At 37.1% G+C, this 15,246-nt stretch overlaps 4 protein-coding genes across 12 annotated transcripts in view; 2 read left to right on the top strand and 2 right to left on the bottom strand.

Moving 5' to 3' along the window:
- rmdn1 (regulator of microtubule dynamics 1) overlaps positions 1–933 on the bottom strand; it is a 2,885-nt gene extending 1,952 nt beyond the window's left edge. The window contains exon 1 of the mRNA XM_077623748.1: positions 530–933. Within this exon, the coding sequence (XP_077479874.1) occupies positions 530–667 (138 nt within the window). The 5' untranslated portion in view covers positions 668–933. The remainder of the gene's footprint in view (positions 1–529) is intronic.
- wwp1 (WW domain containing E3 ubiquitin protein ligase 1) overlaps positions 1–4,509 on the top strand; it is a 20,336-nt gene extending 15,827 nt beyond the window's left edge. Inside the window, exons 27-28 of one of the 2 annotated variants that reach the window (XR_013305706.1) lie at positions 3,647–3,752; positions 3,946–4,509. The gene's annotated coding sequence lies outside the window, so the exon portion shown is untranslated. Of the gene's footprint in view, positions 1–3,646; positions 3,753–3,941 lie in introns of both variants that reach the window. The other variant, XR_013305705.1, reaches the window with a different exon arrangement.
- LOC144091438 (regulator of microtubule dynamics protein 1-like) lies at positions 2,141–5,219 on the bottom strand. Its single transcript, XM_077623749.1, has 10 exons — positions 4,944–5,219; positions 3,930–4,035; positions 3,775–3,859; positions 3,552–3,711; positions 3,366–3,455; positions 3,239–3,294; positions 2,943–3,030; positions 2,784–2,814; positions 2,475–2,608; positions 2,141–2,394 (listed from the first exon to the last, which is right to left on the bottom strand). Exons 1-10 carry the CDS (start codon positions 5,079–5,081, stop codon positions 2,290–2,292), a joined length of 993 nt encoding a protein of 330 aa, XP_077479875.1. The 5' UTR covers positions 5,082–5,219; the 3' UTR covers positions 2,141–2,289.
- Positions 4,712–15,246, top strand: LOC144091436 (uncharacterized). 8 transcript variants are annotated; one of them, XM_077623745.1, is made up of 10 exons: positions 4,712–6,035; positions 6,890–7,221; positions 7,530–7,658; positions 10,980–11,036; positions 11,442–11,506; positions 11,595–11,669; positions 11,975–12,128; positions 12,316–12,423; positions 13,387–13,435; positions 13,729–15,246. In XM_077623745.1, exons 4-10 carry the CDS (start codon positions 11,034–11,036, stop codon positions 14,688–14,690), a joined length of 1,416 nt encoding a protein of 471 aa, XP_077479871.1. In that variant the 5' UTR covers positions 4,712–6,035; positions 6,890–7,221; positions 7,530–7,658; positions 10,980–11,033; the 3' UTR covers positions 14,691–15,246. The 8 variants fall into 8 exon arrangements, with proteins under 8 accessions (XP_077479871.1, XP_077479869.1, XP_077479870.1 ...); XM_077623743.1 differs by having other exon boundaries at positions 10,977–11,036; XM_077623744.1 differs by lacking the exon at positions 4,712–6,035 and having other exon boundaries at positions 6,057–7,221; positions 10,977–11,036.

The following is a 15,246-nucleotide window of genomic DNA, read 5'->3' as shown; positions in this document are numbered from 1 at the left end:
CTCTTGAATGCATGTGATTTTAGAAAGTCTTACACACTGCCTAATGCATTTAGTTAAAAAAAATTGTATTTTTTTTATAAACATTGTTGACAAAGTGATTATTCCATAGCATTTCCTATTGAATGCATGCTATTTTAGCAAGTCTATATTTTTTTAAAGGGCTTTAAAAACATTTGACTTGACAAATAATTGATAAAAAAAAAATCTGTAGTAGACTGTGTACAACACTGAAAAACCTGTAAAATGTGTAGCCTAATGTTAATATCTGCATCAAGCATTTAAAACCTTTTGAGAAAACAAATCAACAATGACCGTCTAGTAACACTATAATAATTACATTATTAAAATTAAAATTATATCATTTTAATGGATTAATATATTTTGTAAATCAAATAAAAAGTGAAATTGACAATAATTTCGGGTTACGAATTATTATGAGTGAAAACAAATACAAATACCGTGATGACTCTTGACGAAATACAATGCATATACCCGGAAAGAAGAAAAAAAAATGCAACTATTTATTTACTGTAAAAACATTGGCGAGTCTTCTGTTCGTTGTTGACCAGTAAAGGCGATTAGCCGTTCGGATTCCGATGTTTTGAGTCCAAGATCCACACGGGAAGGTCCTGTTGATACATCTTGTCCAAAAGTAGCCTGCCATCATTACAAATTTGTCTGACTAAAGTGAAAGTTGCTCACCTGACCGGTATTTACCGACAGGGGCTGTTCATGGCAGACTTTCAAGAAACACACGATCCGATCGTTGCTAAATAGAAGGAGGCGTTGCGTGTACGTTGCCTGGGATCTACTATATTGTAATTTTAATGCAATTTTATACAACTATTCAAAAAAATGTTGTCATAACACTAATTCATTCTAGGGTATAGGTCGTTTTTGAACGACTAATGCAAGTGTCCTTCTATTTAATGTAGTCGACGAGAAACATGCAAGAATAGGAACCAAATGTATCAAATCCTTGCTCTGTGAAGGGGGCATAAATAGTAATTTTGTTGATATACAGATTGTAGAATTGTTTATCATTATTAACACTAAACTTGAAAAAAATAAAATTCACATTATTTCTTGCAACATTCAATTTACACCACAAGAGGCCACAATAAGCCACATTTGTTTGACAGTTTCCATGGTTACTGTTAAATGACCTTTACGTTGCAATCCATCTAGTATTTGGGTTTGTGTGGGTTCAGGGGGTTCACATCCTTTCCCTGTTGTCATGGCAACGTGGTCCCCTGAGATTTGTTTTTCCATTTGCTTTTACCCACTAAATAGTCAAGATTCAGGTTATATTTTCCCTAATCGTAATGATAATCCAGCTTTATTGGTGCAGTTTTAACTATGAGCTGAGCATTATTCTGCAGTAGTTTTGAAATATATTTTTTCTTTTGGTCAAATCATTTTATTAGTTTGTTGAAAACATATTTTCAGTAATAGTTACAATAATGGTTGACAGTTTTTTAATGTTGGTGCCTAAATTGTCCAATGCATGTATAGAGCAATACACATGAAAAACCATTAGGTTGTACTTTTTCGGGGGGCTGATTTCTATTAATGTCACATTGCATCATTTGCAAATTTGCGCACAGCGCTCGCTGTCCAGCAGCACTGATGTATGCCTCCCCCTCCCTCTTGGTTTACATTTGGTCTTATTTGGTATGCCACACAAATTAAGTTGGCTGGAAAACGGATTTAGCAACCAATCTGCAGGCTCGTCCAGCATCCCTGTGTTGCTCAGAATTCCACTGTCTAACCTTGCATCACCTCAAATCCCCCTCAAATCCCTCACCTTATTTGGGGAGGGGTTTTGGCGGTCTCCCATTTTTTTCGATCAAGATACTCTTTGCAATTTCTCAGTTTTAGCCACAGCTCAAGAAGAGAAAACAGAAAATGTATCACATTGTGTAGCAGACGGAGCCGACTGTGAAAACTGTGGTTCCTTTTTTTCGATTGCAAACCTGTAATCAAAGTGAACCGGAAAACTTTTTATGTGAATACTCATTGTACAAAGAAGATAACAACCATAGTTAGATATAAGAAATTGCAGAGCCACCCACGACGACGCGGCGCAATCGGGAATGGATTCGGACCCAGGCGCAGGGAAGTAGGATTTGACGAGGTATTAGCTTCAAAACAACATCTTTAATAAATCAAAAGGGCTTTACAAATCAACAAAGGCTTGGAACAAAACGGGAGCATGCAGGGATATGCAGCAACATGCAGGATGCATGCAGGAGACGATCCGACAATGATACTAGGACTCAATAATGTTTAAATACCAAAACAGGAAGTAATCAGCAAATTGACCGCAGTCGCTCTGCCCTGATGGCACGCCAGGAGGGACTTCTTTATCAGGTCAATGGCTTCTTTATGGACCTGAAAACATTGGAACAGAAGAAATAGTTCATGAGCACACAAAAAAAAATCTTTCATGCATAACTCCAGGTCGTTTGTACCTCTTCGTCCTCATGTGTGCGTGGGGGGTAATCTTTGGCTTTATTCAGCCAAAGCAAGGCTTTCTGCTCGTCCTTCATGGCCATGTAAGTCTTCCCCAGCATTAGGAGGTTTTTACTGTAGAAGTTTGGATCCACTTGGAAAAGAAAATGACAATACGGTGCAGCAATTACACTCAATTCTTCTTTCTCCAAGTTGATATTGAGAACATTAGATATGTTCTTGAATGTGTTTTATTATTTTTTTTATGTAGCCTTATGAGTATGCAATTCACATTATCCAAATGAGTGCATAAAATCAAATAGTTTTACCTTGTTCTGCTTGCAGGAAATATTGCAAAGCCTGTGGGGGGAAACAAATATTTTTAACTATGCCTGAGCAGATGTGACATTGCAGGTTTACATAACAATGCCATTTGAACAGTTGGTTTCTTCATTTTTATGTAGCACAGGTTGAATCTATAAACTTACTTCCTCGTAATTGGATGTAGGAGGTGAAGTAAAAATAACAGAGGCCACTTTGCGATCATACCAAGGCAGTTTCGAAAAAGTAAAGCACCTGTAGACAAAGGGGGGAAAAACTGTAGTTTAAAAAAAAAATACAGCTATCTGAGGAGATATACTTTACACTCTTGACTCATTCCTTACAAGATAAATCATTATTTCTAGAAAAGTGGACATTTTGTCCATGAAACAGTGTTGACTGATTACCTCATGAAGTATGATTATAATTGAATACATTGTTTTAAAAAGCAACTCCAACTCACCAATAACCCAAATTGTGTAAAGACGTTGCATCTTTGGGATTGAGCTCAAGGGATCGCTAAAATAATAACATTCACAATTTTAAAAATTTACAATGGAATGACAGTATAACAATGGGTTATCTCTCACCTCCAGATGTGTCCTGATTACAGAAGAGTTCTCTATTTTAACCTTGACTCCCTCGTACTCCCCAACATCTCTCAGACATATTGCATACCACTGTGGGATATAAAAAAAAAAATAGAACAGGACAGGACATTAGATGGTGTCATTTCCCAATAATTGCACGCATTTCTTCATGAAAAGACATCTTACTGTGTGTGCCGCGAAACACTTGTCATCTTTCTCCAAAGCTTTTTTGGCGTATTCAAAGGCCTCATACATCAGCTGTTTCTTCTGTCCCTCATCAGTTTCAGGCAAAACTGACACATCTCGGGACACTCTAGCAAGCCTCCACAAGAACTCGGCGTTATCGCTGAACACACATAAAGAATATTGGGAATTAAAGGTAGCGAGGTGAGTGAATGCAAATCATCACCTGTCTTTGTACTGCAGTAAAAGCTGGTACAGTTTGTGTGTTTCTGCACAGCTGTACAGGTAGTCAGCCTGCTCGAGAACCTCCACTTTGCACAAAAGAAGAAAAAAATGGATTTTATTTGACTGTAATTGCATGTTTTGAATTGAGTACTGTACCATTCTCCAAAGCCAGGACCACCGGTGAATTGTGCAACCTGTGATAAGCTCCATACGTCAGGCACGATAGCGTCGGTAGGCCCAGCAGGAATGCAGCTCTTCCACTCTGAAAAGTTGGATTGGCATAATGTTTTGTTGCTAGGTAAGACTGTTTTTGGTTTGTGGCTTCACTTGGGCTGTTGGTGTCGTTATAGCACGTGTCAAACCGATTCCGCCGAGGGCCGCAGTGGGTCCTGGTCTTTGTTCCAACCTATCTAATGCCGACATTTTAACCAATAAGGTGTCTTCTAAAAGAAGTAGCTCCTGATTTGAATTAACTGATTACCCTTGCTAAAGGTATCCTCTTGTTGAGTTCCAATGAAAACCTGCACCCACTGCGGCCCTTTGAGGACCGGTTTGACACCCCTTTATAGGAATCAGTCATGAAAATATTTTGAAATATCACTTGGTGATTGATTCGCCTTTATTCTATAATGTTCTCTTGAATGCATGTGATTTTAGAAAGTCTTACACACTGCCTAAAGCATATATATTTTGTTATTATTTTTGTATTAATTTTTTTATAAACATTGTTGACAAAGTGATTATTCCATAGCATTTCCTATTGAATGCATGCTATTTTTGAAAGTCTATATTTTGTTAAAAGGGCTTTAAAAACATTTGACTTGACAAATAATTGATTAAAAAAAATATCTGTAGTAGACGGTGGACAACACACTGAAAAACTTGTAAAATATGTAGCCTAATGATAATAACTGCATCAATCATTTAAAACCTTTTGAGAAAACAAATACAATGACGGTCTAGTAACACTATAATAATTAAATTATTAAAATGACAATTATATCATTTTAATAGAATAATATATTTTGTAAATAAATAAAAAACTGAAGACAATAATTTCGGGTTACGAATTATTATGAGTGAAAACAGAAATATAAATACCGTGATGACTCTTAACGAAATAGAATGCATCTACCTGGAAAGAAAAAAATAATGCAACTATTTATTTACTGTGAAAACATTGGCGAGTCTTCGGTTCGTTGTTGACCAGTAAAAGCGATTAGCCGTTCGGATTCCGATGTTTTGAGTCCAAGATCCACACGCGAAGGTCCTGTTGATACATCTTGTCCAAAAGTAGCCTGCCATCATTACACATTTGTCTGACTAAAGTGAAAGTTTCTCACCTGACCGGTATTTAAACAAATAAAATTCCCATTATTTCTTGCAACATTCAATTTACACCACTAGAGGCCACAACAAGCCACATTTGTTCGACATTTTCCACAGTGTCCTTCTATTTAATGTTGTCGATGGGAAACATGCAAGAATAGGAACCAAATGTATCAAATCCTTGCTCTGTGAAGGGGACAGAAACAGTAATTTTGTTGATATACAGATTGTAGAATGGTTTATCATTATTAATACTAAACTTGAACAAAATAAAATTCACATTATTTCTTGCAACATTCAATTTACACCACTAGAGGCCACAATAAGCCACGCATTTGTTTGACAGTTTCCATAGTTACTGTTAAATTACCATTATGATGGAATGTGTGGGTATTTTTTGAAATATATATTTTCTTTTGGTCAAATCATTTTATTAGTTTGTTGAAAACATATTTTCAGTAATAGTTACAATAATGGTTGACAGTTTTTTTTAATGTCAGTGCCTAAATTGTCCAATGCATGTAGTATATTGAGCAATACACATTAAAAACCATTAGGTTGTACTTTTTTGGGGGGCTGATTTCTATTAATGTCACTTTGCATCATTTGCACACAGTGCTCGCTGTCCAGCACCACTGATTTATGCCTATTTTACAAATGCATAAAGTTGGTGTGAACTGTGTGAACTGGATTTTAACAAAGTGTTTGTGTTGGGCTTTTTTCCTTTTCATTATAGGAAAACTATGGCACATCACTTTTCTAGAATAAAGGAAATGACATATTTTTAGACATGCATATGATCTAACAAAGGTACTGCCTTATCATGAAATCGACTTTTAATTATAGAGTCAAAAGTTGCTTTATGTAGTCCTTGTTGCAGATCTGAGTTCATTCTACGGTCAACCCTAATCACACAAACTGACAAGACTATTGGTAAGTTTCATAATATTCAACCTTGCAATGTTCATATAATGCTGTCAATGGTAGGAAATGAGTTGAAATTATTGTGTTCGAATAATCCCCAAATGGAAAGTTGTTCAGTACACGGAGTATTTTGCCATTTTCTACATGTAATAGTATGTTGATCCCTTTTATGGCACAGTATGTACTGTCCTAAATAATAAAGGCACATGTAGTTTGGGCAGTCTTATTTTATTGTTGACATTCAGTGGCCAATCTAAAAGCTACTTCAGAAGACTCGAGGAATACAACTATTTCTGGAGAGGGAATTCTGGTTATTTGTCAAATGGAAAGATTCCTTCGAGCTAGTAATGATTTTTTTTAACAATATATATATTTTTCATAGTAAAATAAACAATGACAGAAAAGTGCTATTAATGGATAACATGGAAACTAAGTACGCTTAGATAATGTCTAGAGTAATAAACATGTTTACAATTTGTACTGAAGGCGATTCAGTAGAATTCAAACTTTAAATAGATACAAGATGAAATTCAATGATTAAAGCGTACATTCAAGAATTTTTTTAGAACCCATCCGAAGCTCAACTCTAATGTTTCAAATCAGTTTAAGAATAGTCCAAAAAATTTAAATTCACCAATAATCCGAACCACATTTTACCTTTTAAAGTATACTTCATAGTTTGATAGACTAAAAATCTGAACTCTGACTCAGTTGCATTTTTTAAATTATTTTAGAATAGTGATGATGATGATTGAGGGGATTTTTAATGGTGACCATTGTTGTATCTATATTGATTACAGAGCTTTAATACAGCATTCTATCTGAACATTATTACACCTCCAATTGTGTTGGCTTTATTCCAGCAGGTGCTGAATTGATGGATTTCTTTTGCGAGAAATGCAAAGAGCTCTTTTTTTTGCTCATCTACTCCAGCAACCCTCTCAATGGATTTCTAAACAGGATAAACCACTTTGGCCAAGTCCAAATACATGAGATGAATTACTTTTTAATTGGATGTACAAGTGAAAGACATGGAATAAGTTGTCATTTTTTTTCAGCCCTGCTCATGAGGATTTTTTTTTTCTGTCGGCGTGATATTGCAACAATGGATCGAAGGGGCTGGATTGTATTCAGTTTTGAAAGGAATCTCATATTTCTGGATTAATAACTGGACGCTCAACTGCCAACATGAATGGTATGCTTTTATCATATTTCTTCTCTAGCTAAATTTGATGCATTATTTCTTTCTGCTGGCATAAATACCCACGTAAAATACGGGTGTCCAAACATTTTTATTAAAAACCATCAAGGATGCAACTTGTAATCCCTCCACATTTTTAAAACATGACACTTTACAGCTTGAGGGCGCCCAGTTTAGTGAGGGGCTAAAAATCAGTTACAATGGTTAAATTATTGTCTTTTAACAGGCGTACATGTCATAAATAACATCAGATCATACGGTAATACCAGCGGATATTGATCTCTCGGCAATCATTATTTTAGGTAACCAGTGTGAGTTTAGAGAGCCCAGTATCCAGTGTCCCAGCGGTTGTACCTCCACCGTCTGTTCCCAGGCCTGGATAAGAAAACTTGGAGAAAAGGGGGTGAAAAGAATGGCTAGGACTTCAGACAGTAAGTATATTTCATTTGAAATGTATATTTTGCAGTTAGAATGTGATTAGAAATCACAGCAACTTATTTCAATGCTTAGACATGTGTAATAGTGAGTACAAATTATAATGATGCTTGTAGATGTTTGTTATTGGATGAGAGATGCCAAAAGTGGACAATTTGAGAGAAAAAAAATGCATCAAGAACATTTTTTCCCCAAAATTAAATTGTACACAATGTTCTCTGAATGATGACTTTTACTGAGGCTTAAAATACCCCTTAAAGCATTAAGGTTCCTTTAAGTAAACATTGTATTTTAAAGGTCACTGAGTACGAATTCCAACAGGATACACATAGTGTCAACAGTTTTGGGAAAATCTGTAATATTCATTGTCATTATTATCCCATTTATTATTAACTGTGACAAAAAAGGGATTTGTCACACAGTAAACATCTAAACTAGACTATCTAAACTAACTTGGTCTTTTTCTCTTGGATTAGTTTCCTCATTGCATCATGTCATTTCTTAATTTGACATAAAATTCAAGGCAGCATTTGTGGATGTTTTTATTTAAAAAGACAACATTGTTTCATACAATTAAAAAACGGTTTATTTAGCTCATTTATTTATGTAATCATTTGAAAACCTTGCGTTGAATTTAGGTGTTCGTAGGCTCTCATCTCAATACAATTGTGGGCATTGTGAATTTATGAAATAAAGTGTGGGAAATAATCCAATCATGTAAATATACGGTGGGCTCATAATTTTAAGGCAACGCAAAAATGTTGTATTTTGTACACAGAATTTTCGGTGAAAGAAGCAATTTGACTGATGGTTAAGTAATTCGCTTTTGCATAAAAAAATAATTGGTCACTTTGGGGTTTCACCGCGGGGAGGAACAGCGACGTCATGTGGTAGAATGATGTTACGGCAACTGCGCCGTAAAACTAACACAAAGCACAAACAAAGCAGTTTAAAATCTGAACATATTCAATAAAAACTCCGTACAGGATGCATGTTTGTACATAGACGTGCTTGTACTCAAAGTTTTAGGATATGTACAGTAATATAGTGATCGATTTATCAGATATTGTAGTAAAACCGTTTTTTTGCCTGTTTCTTTGTACTCTTCCATCCACTCTTTGAATGTTTCACTATGGTGATGCATGTGTTAAATGTATGCAAATTTCTTGTTTTTATTTGTTCGAGTATTCTAACTGCGGCACATTTCTTTACGATTGTAAATTAACAAAAAAAATCTAACGACTGCATTCCATATATGATTGTACTATTCTTACCAACCACTTCGTATACTTTTTACTTGTAAATGGCTAAATCAAGCGAAATGTGTGAAACAACAAAAGCTTGTTAAAAACACAGTAGTTCAATATATTTAAAAAATGATATTAACAATTGATATTGGTGCGTAAGATGTTGGGTGTTCCATACCTGTTTGAGGGTTAGTAGACGCGTGCAAATGGTTGCAAAGAAAAACACGTTTTGTGAGAAGCTTCAAAAAACGACGTCGCAGCTGACGACGTGAACGCAACACAACACTATACTATTGACGGATGTTCGTACTATTTCGGAGTTGACGTAACAGAAAAAAACGAACGCGTCTGAGAGTTTACGTAAATGAAGCGATTGGGACAAATGACGAAAGCACATTTCGTAGGAACATTTTGACGGCTATTCGTTAAAAATAAATTACAATAAAGAATTAAAAAAAGAGTTGACGAAGGCGAATGGTGGTACAAACAAAATAAACACAAAAAAAGTTGGCTTTTCGACGGCTGACGCTGTTTCTCGTCGTAAAACCAAGTGCGCAGTTTGACGGCTTCTGATGCATGTTTTGTCCTGTGTGAAAAAAATGATTCATTAAAAGTCGCCTACCTATGCAATCGCTGTTATCAGTCATAATGCATTTTTTTGCACATGATAAAATGAAGCAAGTTACACGTTGTTCTTGGACATGTGTGCTTGCTCTTGTTTTGTCAAACTTCATTGCTCATACATTGAGGATTTATTATATACTTACTTGCATTACTTTCCATTAAATAACATTAATGATAAAACTTTTTTTTGTTCTAAAATGATGACCCCTGACATAGAAAAATCTGCATAGCCATGATTTTTATAGATTTCGTGACTGAATGAATGCGGCACAAAAATGCATAGATGGACAATTTATACGTTTTGTAATGCAAAATGGATTTAGTTGTCAGGTGGATGATGTTGTTAAGAGGTAAGTCAATTTTTTATTCAAAACTCTTAAGGTCTAACATTTTAATTTTGTTGATGGGGTAAAAATGCTGTTGGTGTCTAACAAAACTTTAATGTGAGGGTCTGGGTTCATCCAGGTTTTATAAAAGGCAGCTTGAAAATAGCATTGAAGTACAAAACAAATGGGAAGAGGCAATAGGGTTAAAGTTGAGTAAGTTCAATTAAGGTTCTATGGAAATGGATTGAGTAACTTTGGAGGCTTTGACTTGTGTAAGCGCCCTTAAGTTTTGTACATTTCCCTTGAAATGTCACTTATACATCATGTTGAAAAGTATTCATCACTAGCATGAGGAGTGTTGTTGCATCACCAATGCATCCATCCAGCACCGTTACCAGGTGTTATTTTGCAAACAAAATGATGCTAAATATGATTCCAAAACAAATGGTCTTTTTTTTTGCCGAATTACCTCTTGCATCAGGCCAAAGGTTTTCTAAATATTAAATGAAAAAAAGTTCTCGCATCAAGATCCCCGTGACTGAATTGAATGATGCATCCGATCAGACCCGAGTGCCATCCTTGCCCGAGGTTGCCCACTTTGCCTGTGGGGGCTCGTTTATCACAGCCACCTACAATGATGGCGGGCCCCAACATGTACAATATTCAACAGCAAATTAGACCACCATTACACCTTAATAGCCATGCCGGTTTTCATAATCATAGCCAGGTGAGTACTGATTTACTCTCATTTCAAGGTGGCAAGACTTTAAATTACATAATCATGTAATACATTTAGTCTACATTACATAAAAAACCCTTTGACTCTTGATGTTATGTAATCGTTCAAAAGTAGTATCTAAGATTTATTCTTCAGACATCACATTAGGCGCCTGGTCGGTGTTTTAGACTAGTCTAGTCCTCTGGGCTTTTTTCCCCCTTATCAGGTACTTTGCTTTTCCTCCAGATGCATGGACTTAATCCTAATTAACAACCTATGCGTTCTTTTCAGACCCAATGGCAGAGCTACATATTGAATATTATGTATTCACCTCTTTGCAGATGTTTCCTTGATTGGAAGAATTTGCACTGTTTCTAATGTTCTTTTGTCTTTGAACAGCAGCAACTGCCTCCTCAGTGGCCTGTGCAAAATATTTTAGGTCCACACCCTCAACAAATGGTAGGTTTGCCTTGCGATGCTAACGGTGTATGTCTTATTTGTGCATTTCAGATGATAATTTGATTATTTATTGGAGTTAATGGTGTATGAATGGAATCTGAATACATTTGAACTTTTTACTCTTTTTCAAGGAAGAGTACAAAGTGTTTCTGCCCTGTATGTCTTATTTGTGCATTTGAGGTGATAATTGAATTGTTTTATTGGAGTTAATGGTGTATGAATGTAATCTGAATACATTTGAACTTTTTACTCTTTTTCAAGGAAGAGTACAAAGTGTTTCTGCCTGTTAAATGTGCTGTTACAGTATGGACTGAATGTTCAAAATATAAAGTGAACTTAAATCAACTTTAATCAATTCAAAACTCCCGATACTTATGTGTGTTTAGCGCATGTCTTTGTTTTTAGATGAGGCACCCTTCAGCAATGATGATGACACCCGGAGCGCCTCAGATGGTACCGGTTGGATTTATGTGAGTTTAAACCCTCAGAAACTTGGATCTGATATCATTATATATAGCCTGGCCTTTTTTAACTAGTTGTATTTAATATCTTTTTCAGGAATGGAGAAATTTTGTTTGAACAGGTACATCCTTTAATGTCTGCAGCGCCTCCCCAAAACCTCTTTACAACAATGTAAGATTTATATGTACTATAACATTTTTTTCCATGAACTGTTCATTTGATACCGACGACACTGATTTCGTATTTAGTGGAGTTCAAGTCCCTTGTCAAATTCCAGGTATTTTCTTATATTTAAAAAATGACTCCAAAATAAAGAATTTCAAAGGTTCCCGAAATTAACATGACAACCGCAATGCAATTAGGGAAAAATAACAAAACTTGTTGTTGATTCTGATGAATGGCCCAAAGACACTTTATTCTGAACGTTACCATGAACTTTGAAACTAAAAGGTGCCATTTTGTGGTCTTAATTTCAGAAATACAAGAAAGACTGAAAATGTGCGGGAGCGTCCCTACATAAAGAAACCACCAAACGCTTTCATGTTGTTTGCAAATAAGTACAGAGAGGTTGTCACCATGCAGTTGGAGAAGAGAGACAGTGCATCTGTTCATGTGGCCCTTGGAAAAATTGTAGGCAATGCACTGTATTCAAACCCAAATTCAAGGCCCGACACAAACTGATACCACACATAAAAGCATAAGGCCCATAATAGCGCAATTAGTACTGTTACAATTGTAAAAGTCTTGTCTACAATGGAAAGTTAGGTTTCCTATTTTGATGGTATATGTTAACAGCATGGTTATTATATGTTCACAGTGGAAGTTGCTACCACAGGCGGACAGGGACAAATATCACGAAGAAGCTGACGCGCAGAAACGACGTCACGCTCAGCTGTATCCTCGTTGGTCCACCTGCGAGAACTATGTGAGTTCAACTTGATTTTTTTCTTGCATAGATTGGAATGAATTCCATGTTTTGTTTTGACTAGGATCCCAAAAGAGAGTTCTTAGCAATGTTCCCTCTAATTTTTCGTTGGTCTGAGCAGAAAGTCAACCTCCCTGAGCGCACTGAGTACCAGTGTGAGCGACATCATCGGTACTCGGATGATTCGCCTAAAGACGTTTCGCCGACGGACGTTTGACAGACGGGCAGGTCGCCGAATGGACGTTCCGCCGAACGTTCATTCGGCCGAACGGAGGTTTCGCCGAAACGGGATTCGCGCGCTCGCCCCGCCCCCGGATCGTGTGTGTACAAGTTTTTCAACCTCGGCCCGCGGGCCATATACGGCCCGTTAGGATTTTTAATCCGGCCCGCCGCCGGTGTTGTCCAAATTATAGTAAAAATCAATGTTAGTCTACCATCAATGGCAGCCCGGGATAAGGCACTCTTGGGCGGGCAGATGTAGCAGAACCGAGCCGTAAAATGACAGCAATCGGGTCAAATCCATCCTAAAACAGCATTTAATGATTAAATACAAATACTGGAGCTCTTTGGACATTAGAACCGAGCCCAGGGAAGTGAATTCCTTGGTAAAATGTCGTGATGATATCGCGATGGAGGCAAAAAAAGTCTATATACGTCCATTCGCCAAACGGCTCAAAATGCTCTCAAATTCGGTCAAATCAGCCGAAAACAGCGTTTAATGATTAAATACAAATACTGGAGCTCTTTGGACATTAGAACCGAGCCCATCATGAAGAAAGGGGTAAAAAAAAAAAAAAAAAAAAAAAAAAAAAAAAAAAAAAAAAATCCTTTTTTTTTTTTTTTACTGCGCGCCATAGGATTTCTGCTGCGCAGAGAAGACGAGAGTAGTGCGCAATTGCGCACGCGCGCAGCTTAGAGGGAACAGTGGTTCTTAGGATTGTTTTGTTTTGTTTTTGGTTGCAGGGGAAACGCAGGAAGCGGCGGAAAAGTAAAGTCCATCCCAGTGTTACAAGTAGGTCACCATCAAAGACACAAAATGGATTAAATCGTTCTAGGTTTAGTGGATCCTAAATGTTCGCTACATACTGCTGTTAGTACTCAAGTTCTGTTGACAGAGAACTAGCTTTTTAGTTGTTTTTTTGCTAATGCTTTCTATGTAGAATCATCAATACTCGATGGTTTCATGCTCCTTTTCCGCTTTCCTTAAAGAACTGCATTTTTTTCTGCTAAATTGTACAGAGAAGTAGTCTTTTTAGTGATGCTCTTGACATGACGTAAAAGCTAGTTGTTTGCTTGATCTCTTAGGAGAAGATACACCAGATCCAGTCGCCCATGCTAGTAGTATGTGCCTTTCTACAGTCCAGAAAGATGTTACAGTATCTGAAGACATGGACTCCTCTTCAGAAGCAATACATTACAATTCCCTGCCGCCTTCTGCGCTCGATTCAGAAGAGTCGGTGGAAGCTCTGATCGAGGAGAAGTCATTCATGCAGATGCCGTGTGTTCAAAATGAACTTTCAATTTCTACCGATGGACCAACTCAGGCAGCAGGACTTGAGATCGACCACGCGCTCAATCTTCTAGATTGTATGCTGCTTTCGCCTGCTTCTCAGATTGAGCTTCAGAGCGTTGAGGATGGCTTCCAATTGTTTCTGGGGCATATCGAGCCTCAGGTGCACCCTTTAAAGCCAGAGGCTGAGGACTACGCCAAGCCTCTGAGTTTGGGGGAATCACAGCAGCTCATCATTAAGCTTTTCGAAAGTCCCGGGAATATAAAGGTAGAGACTCAGCTTGACCTGGCCGTACAGGGTCACGCAGTATCGGCAGAGGCGTCCAAACCTCTCAATAAGGTGATCCAATTGCCGATGGATCATAATGAGACCCCGTTTTCCATTTCTGAGAGATGCTATCCAAAAGAAGAGATTCAACCATCCCTCATTGCACGCTGCCAGACTTTGGTGCCCGGGTTGATTGAGGAAGAAGGAGCAAATGAAGCACAACTGGAATCTGCCCATGCACAAGTGTTCAATCCGCCCACTGCACATAATCCATCAATAGAATCCTCCAAACCACTAATCCAAGACCTAGAAATCCCACTACCATCTGAGGATTTGGAGACTTCCAGCAGGAGTCTGAAATTAGCATCCGTTCCTTCTCTGATTAAGGAAAATGTCTCTCCACATGTCGAAACTTTATCCGCGACAACACAGTCACAAGATAGAGACATACTCCAGTGTCTCAGTTTTGGTGATGAGCTAGAATTTTAGTTCATTGGGGAGCGTCCTAAGATAAAATGTCAGGTTGGAACCTGCCAATTTTTGAGGTCGCTCTTCCGATACTTGTGTCAACATACTAAAATGCGCAAATTGGCGGTCTTTGAAATGTCAGGAATAAGATTGTTTTTGGAAAAACCACCAAATTGGTTACGCCAAAGTGGTTGCTATTACTTTGATATTAGAATCGAAAGAGATATCTAGTATGCCCTTTTTTCCTTATAGAAAATAAACATTCTATCTTCTCAAATGGTGAACACTAATAGTCTGCTGGTTTGAGAACGGATATAATGTATTGTGATATTGCTGGTTTTTATTATAGAGTTGTCTATTTAAACATGTATTCTTACATTATATCTTGGTATACTATGTACTACTTTTGTGCTGCTACGAGGAGGTGAATTAGAATTAACTTTCGTGTTATTAGGGATTTGTGAATATATCTTGGTATACTATGTATATATACTCGATGCTCATTTAGCTACTTTGTAACACTAAAACAAGTTCATGTGGAATCGAAATGGTAAAATAAAACTTATTGTAGCTGTTA

The sequence above is a fragment of the Stigmatopora argus genome, chromosome 17 (genome assembly GCF_051989625.1).
Source record: "Stigmatopora argus isolate UIUO_Sarg chromosome 17, RoL_Sarg_1.0, whole genome shotgun sequence".
Lineage (NCBI taxonomy): Eukaryota > Metazoa > Chordata > Actinopteri > Syngnathiformes > Syngnathidae > Stigmatopora > Stigmatopora argus.
Note: the sequence above shows the minus strand (reverse complement) of the source record. Positions and strands in the feature narration are given on the sequence as shown.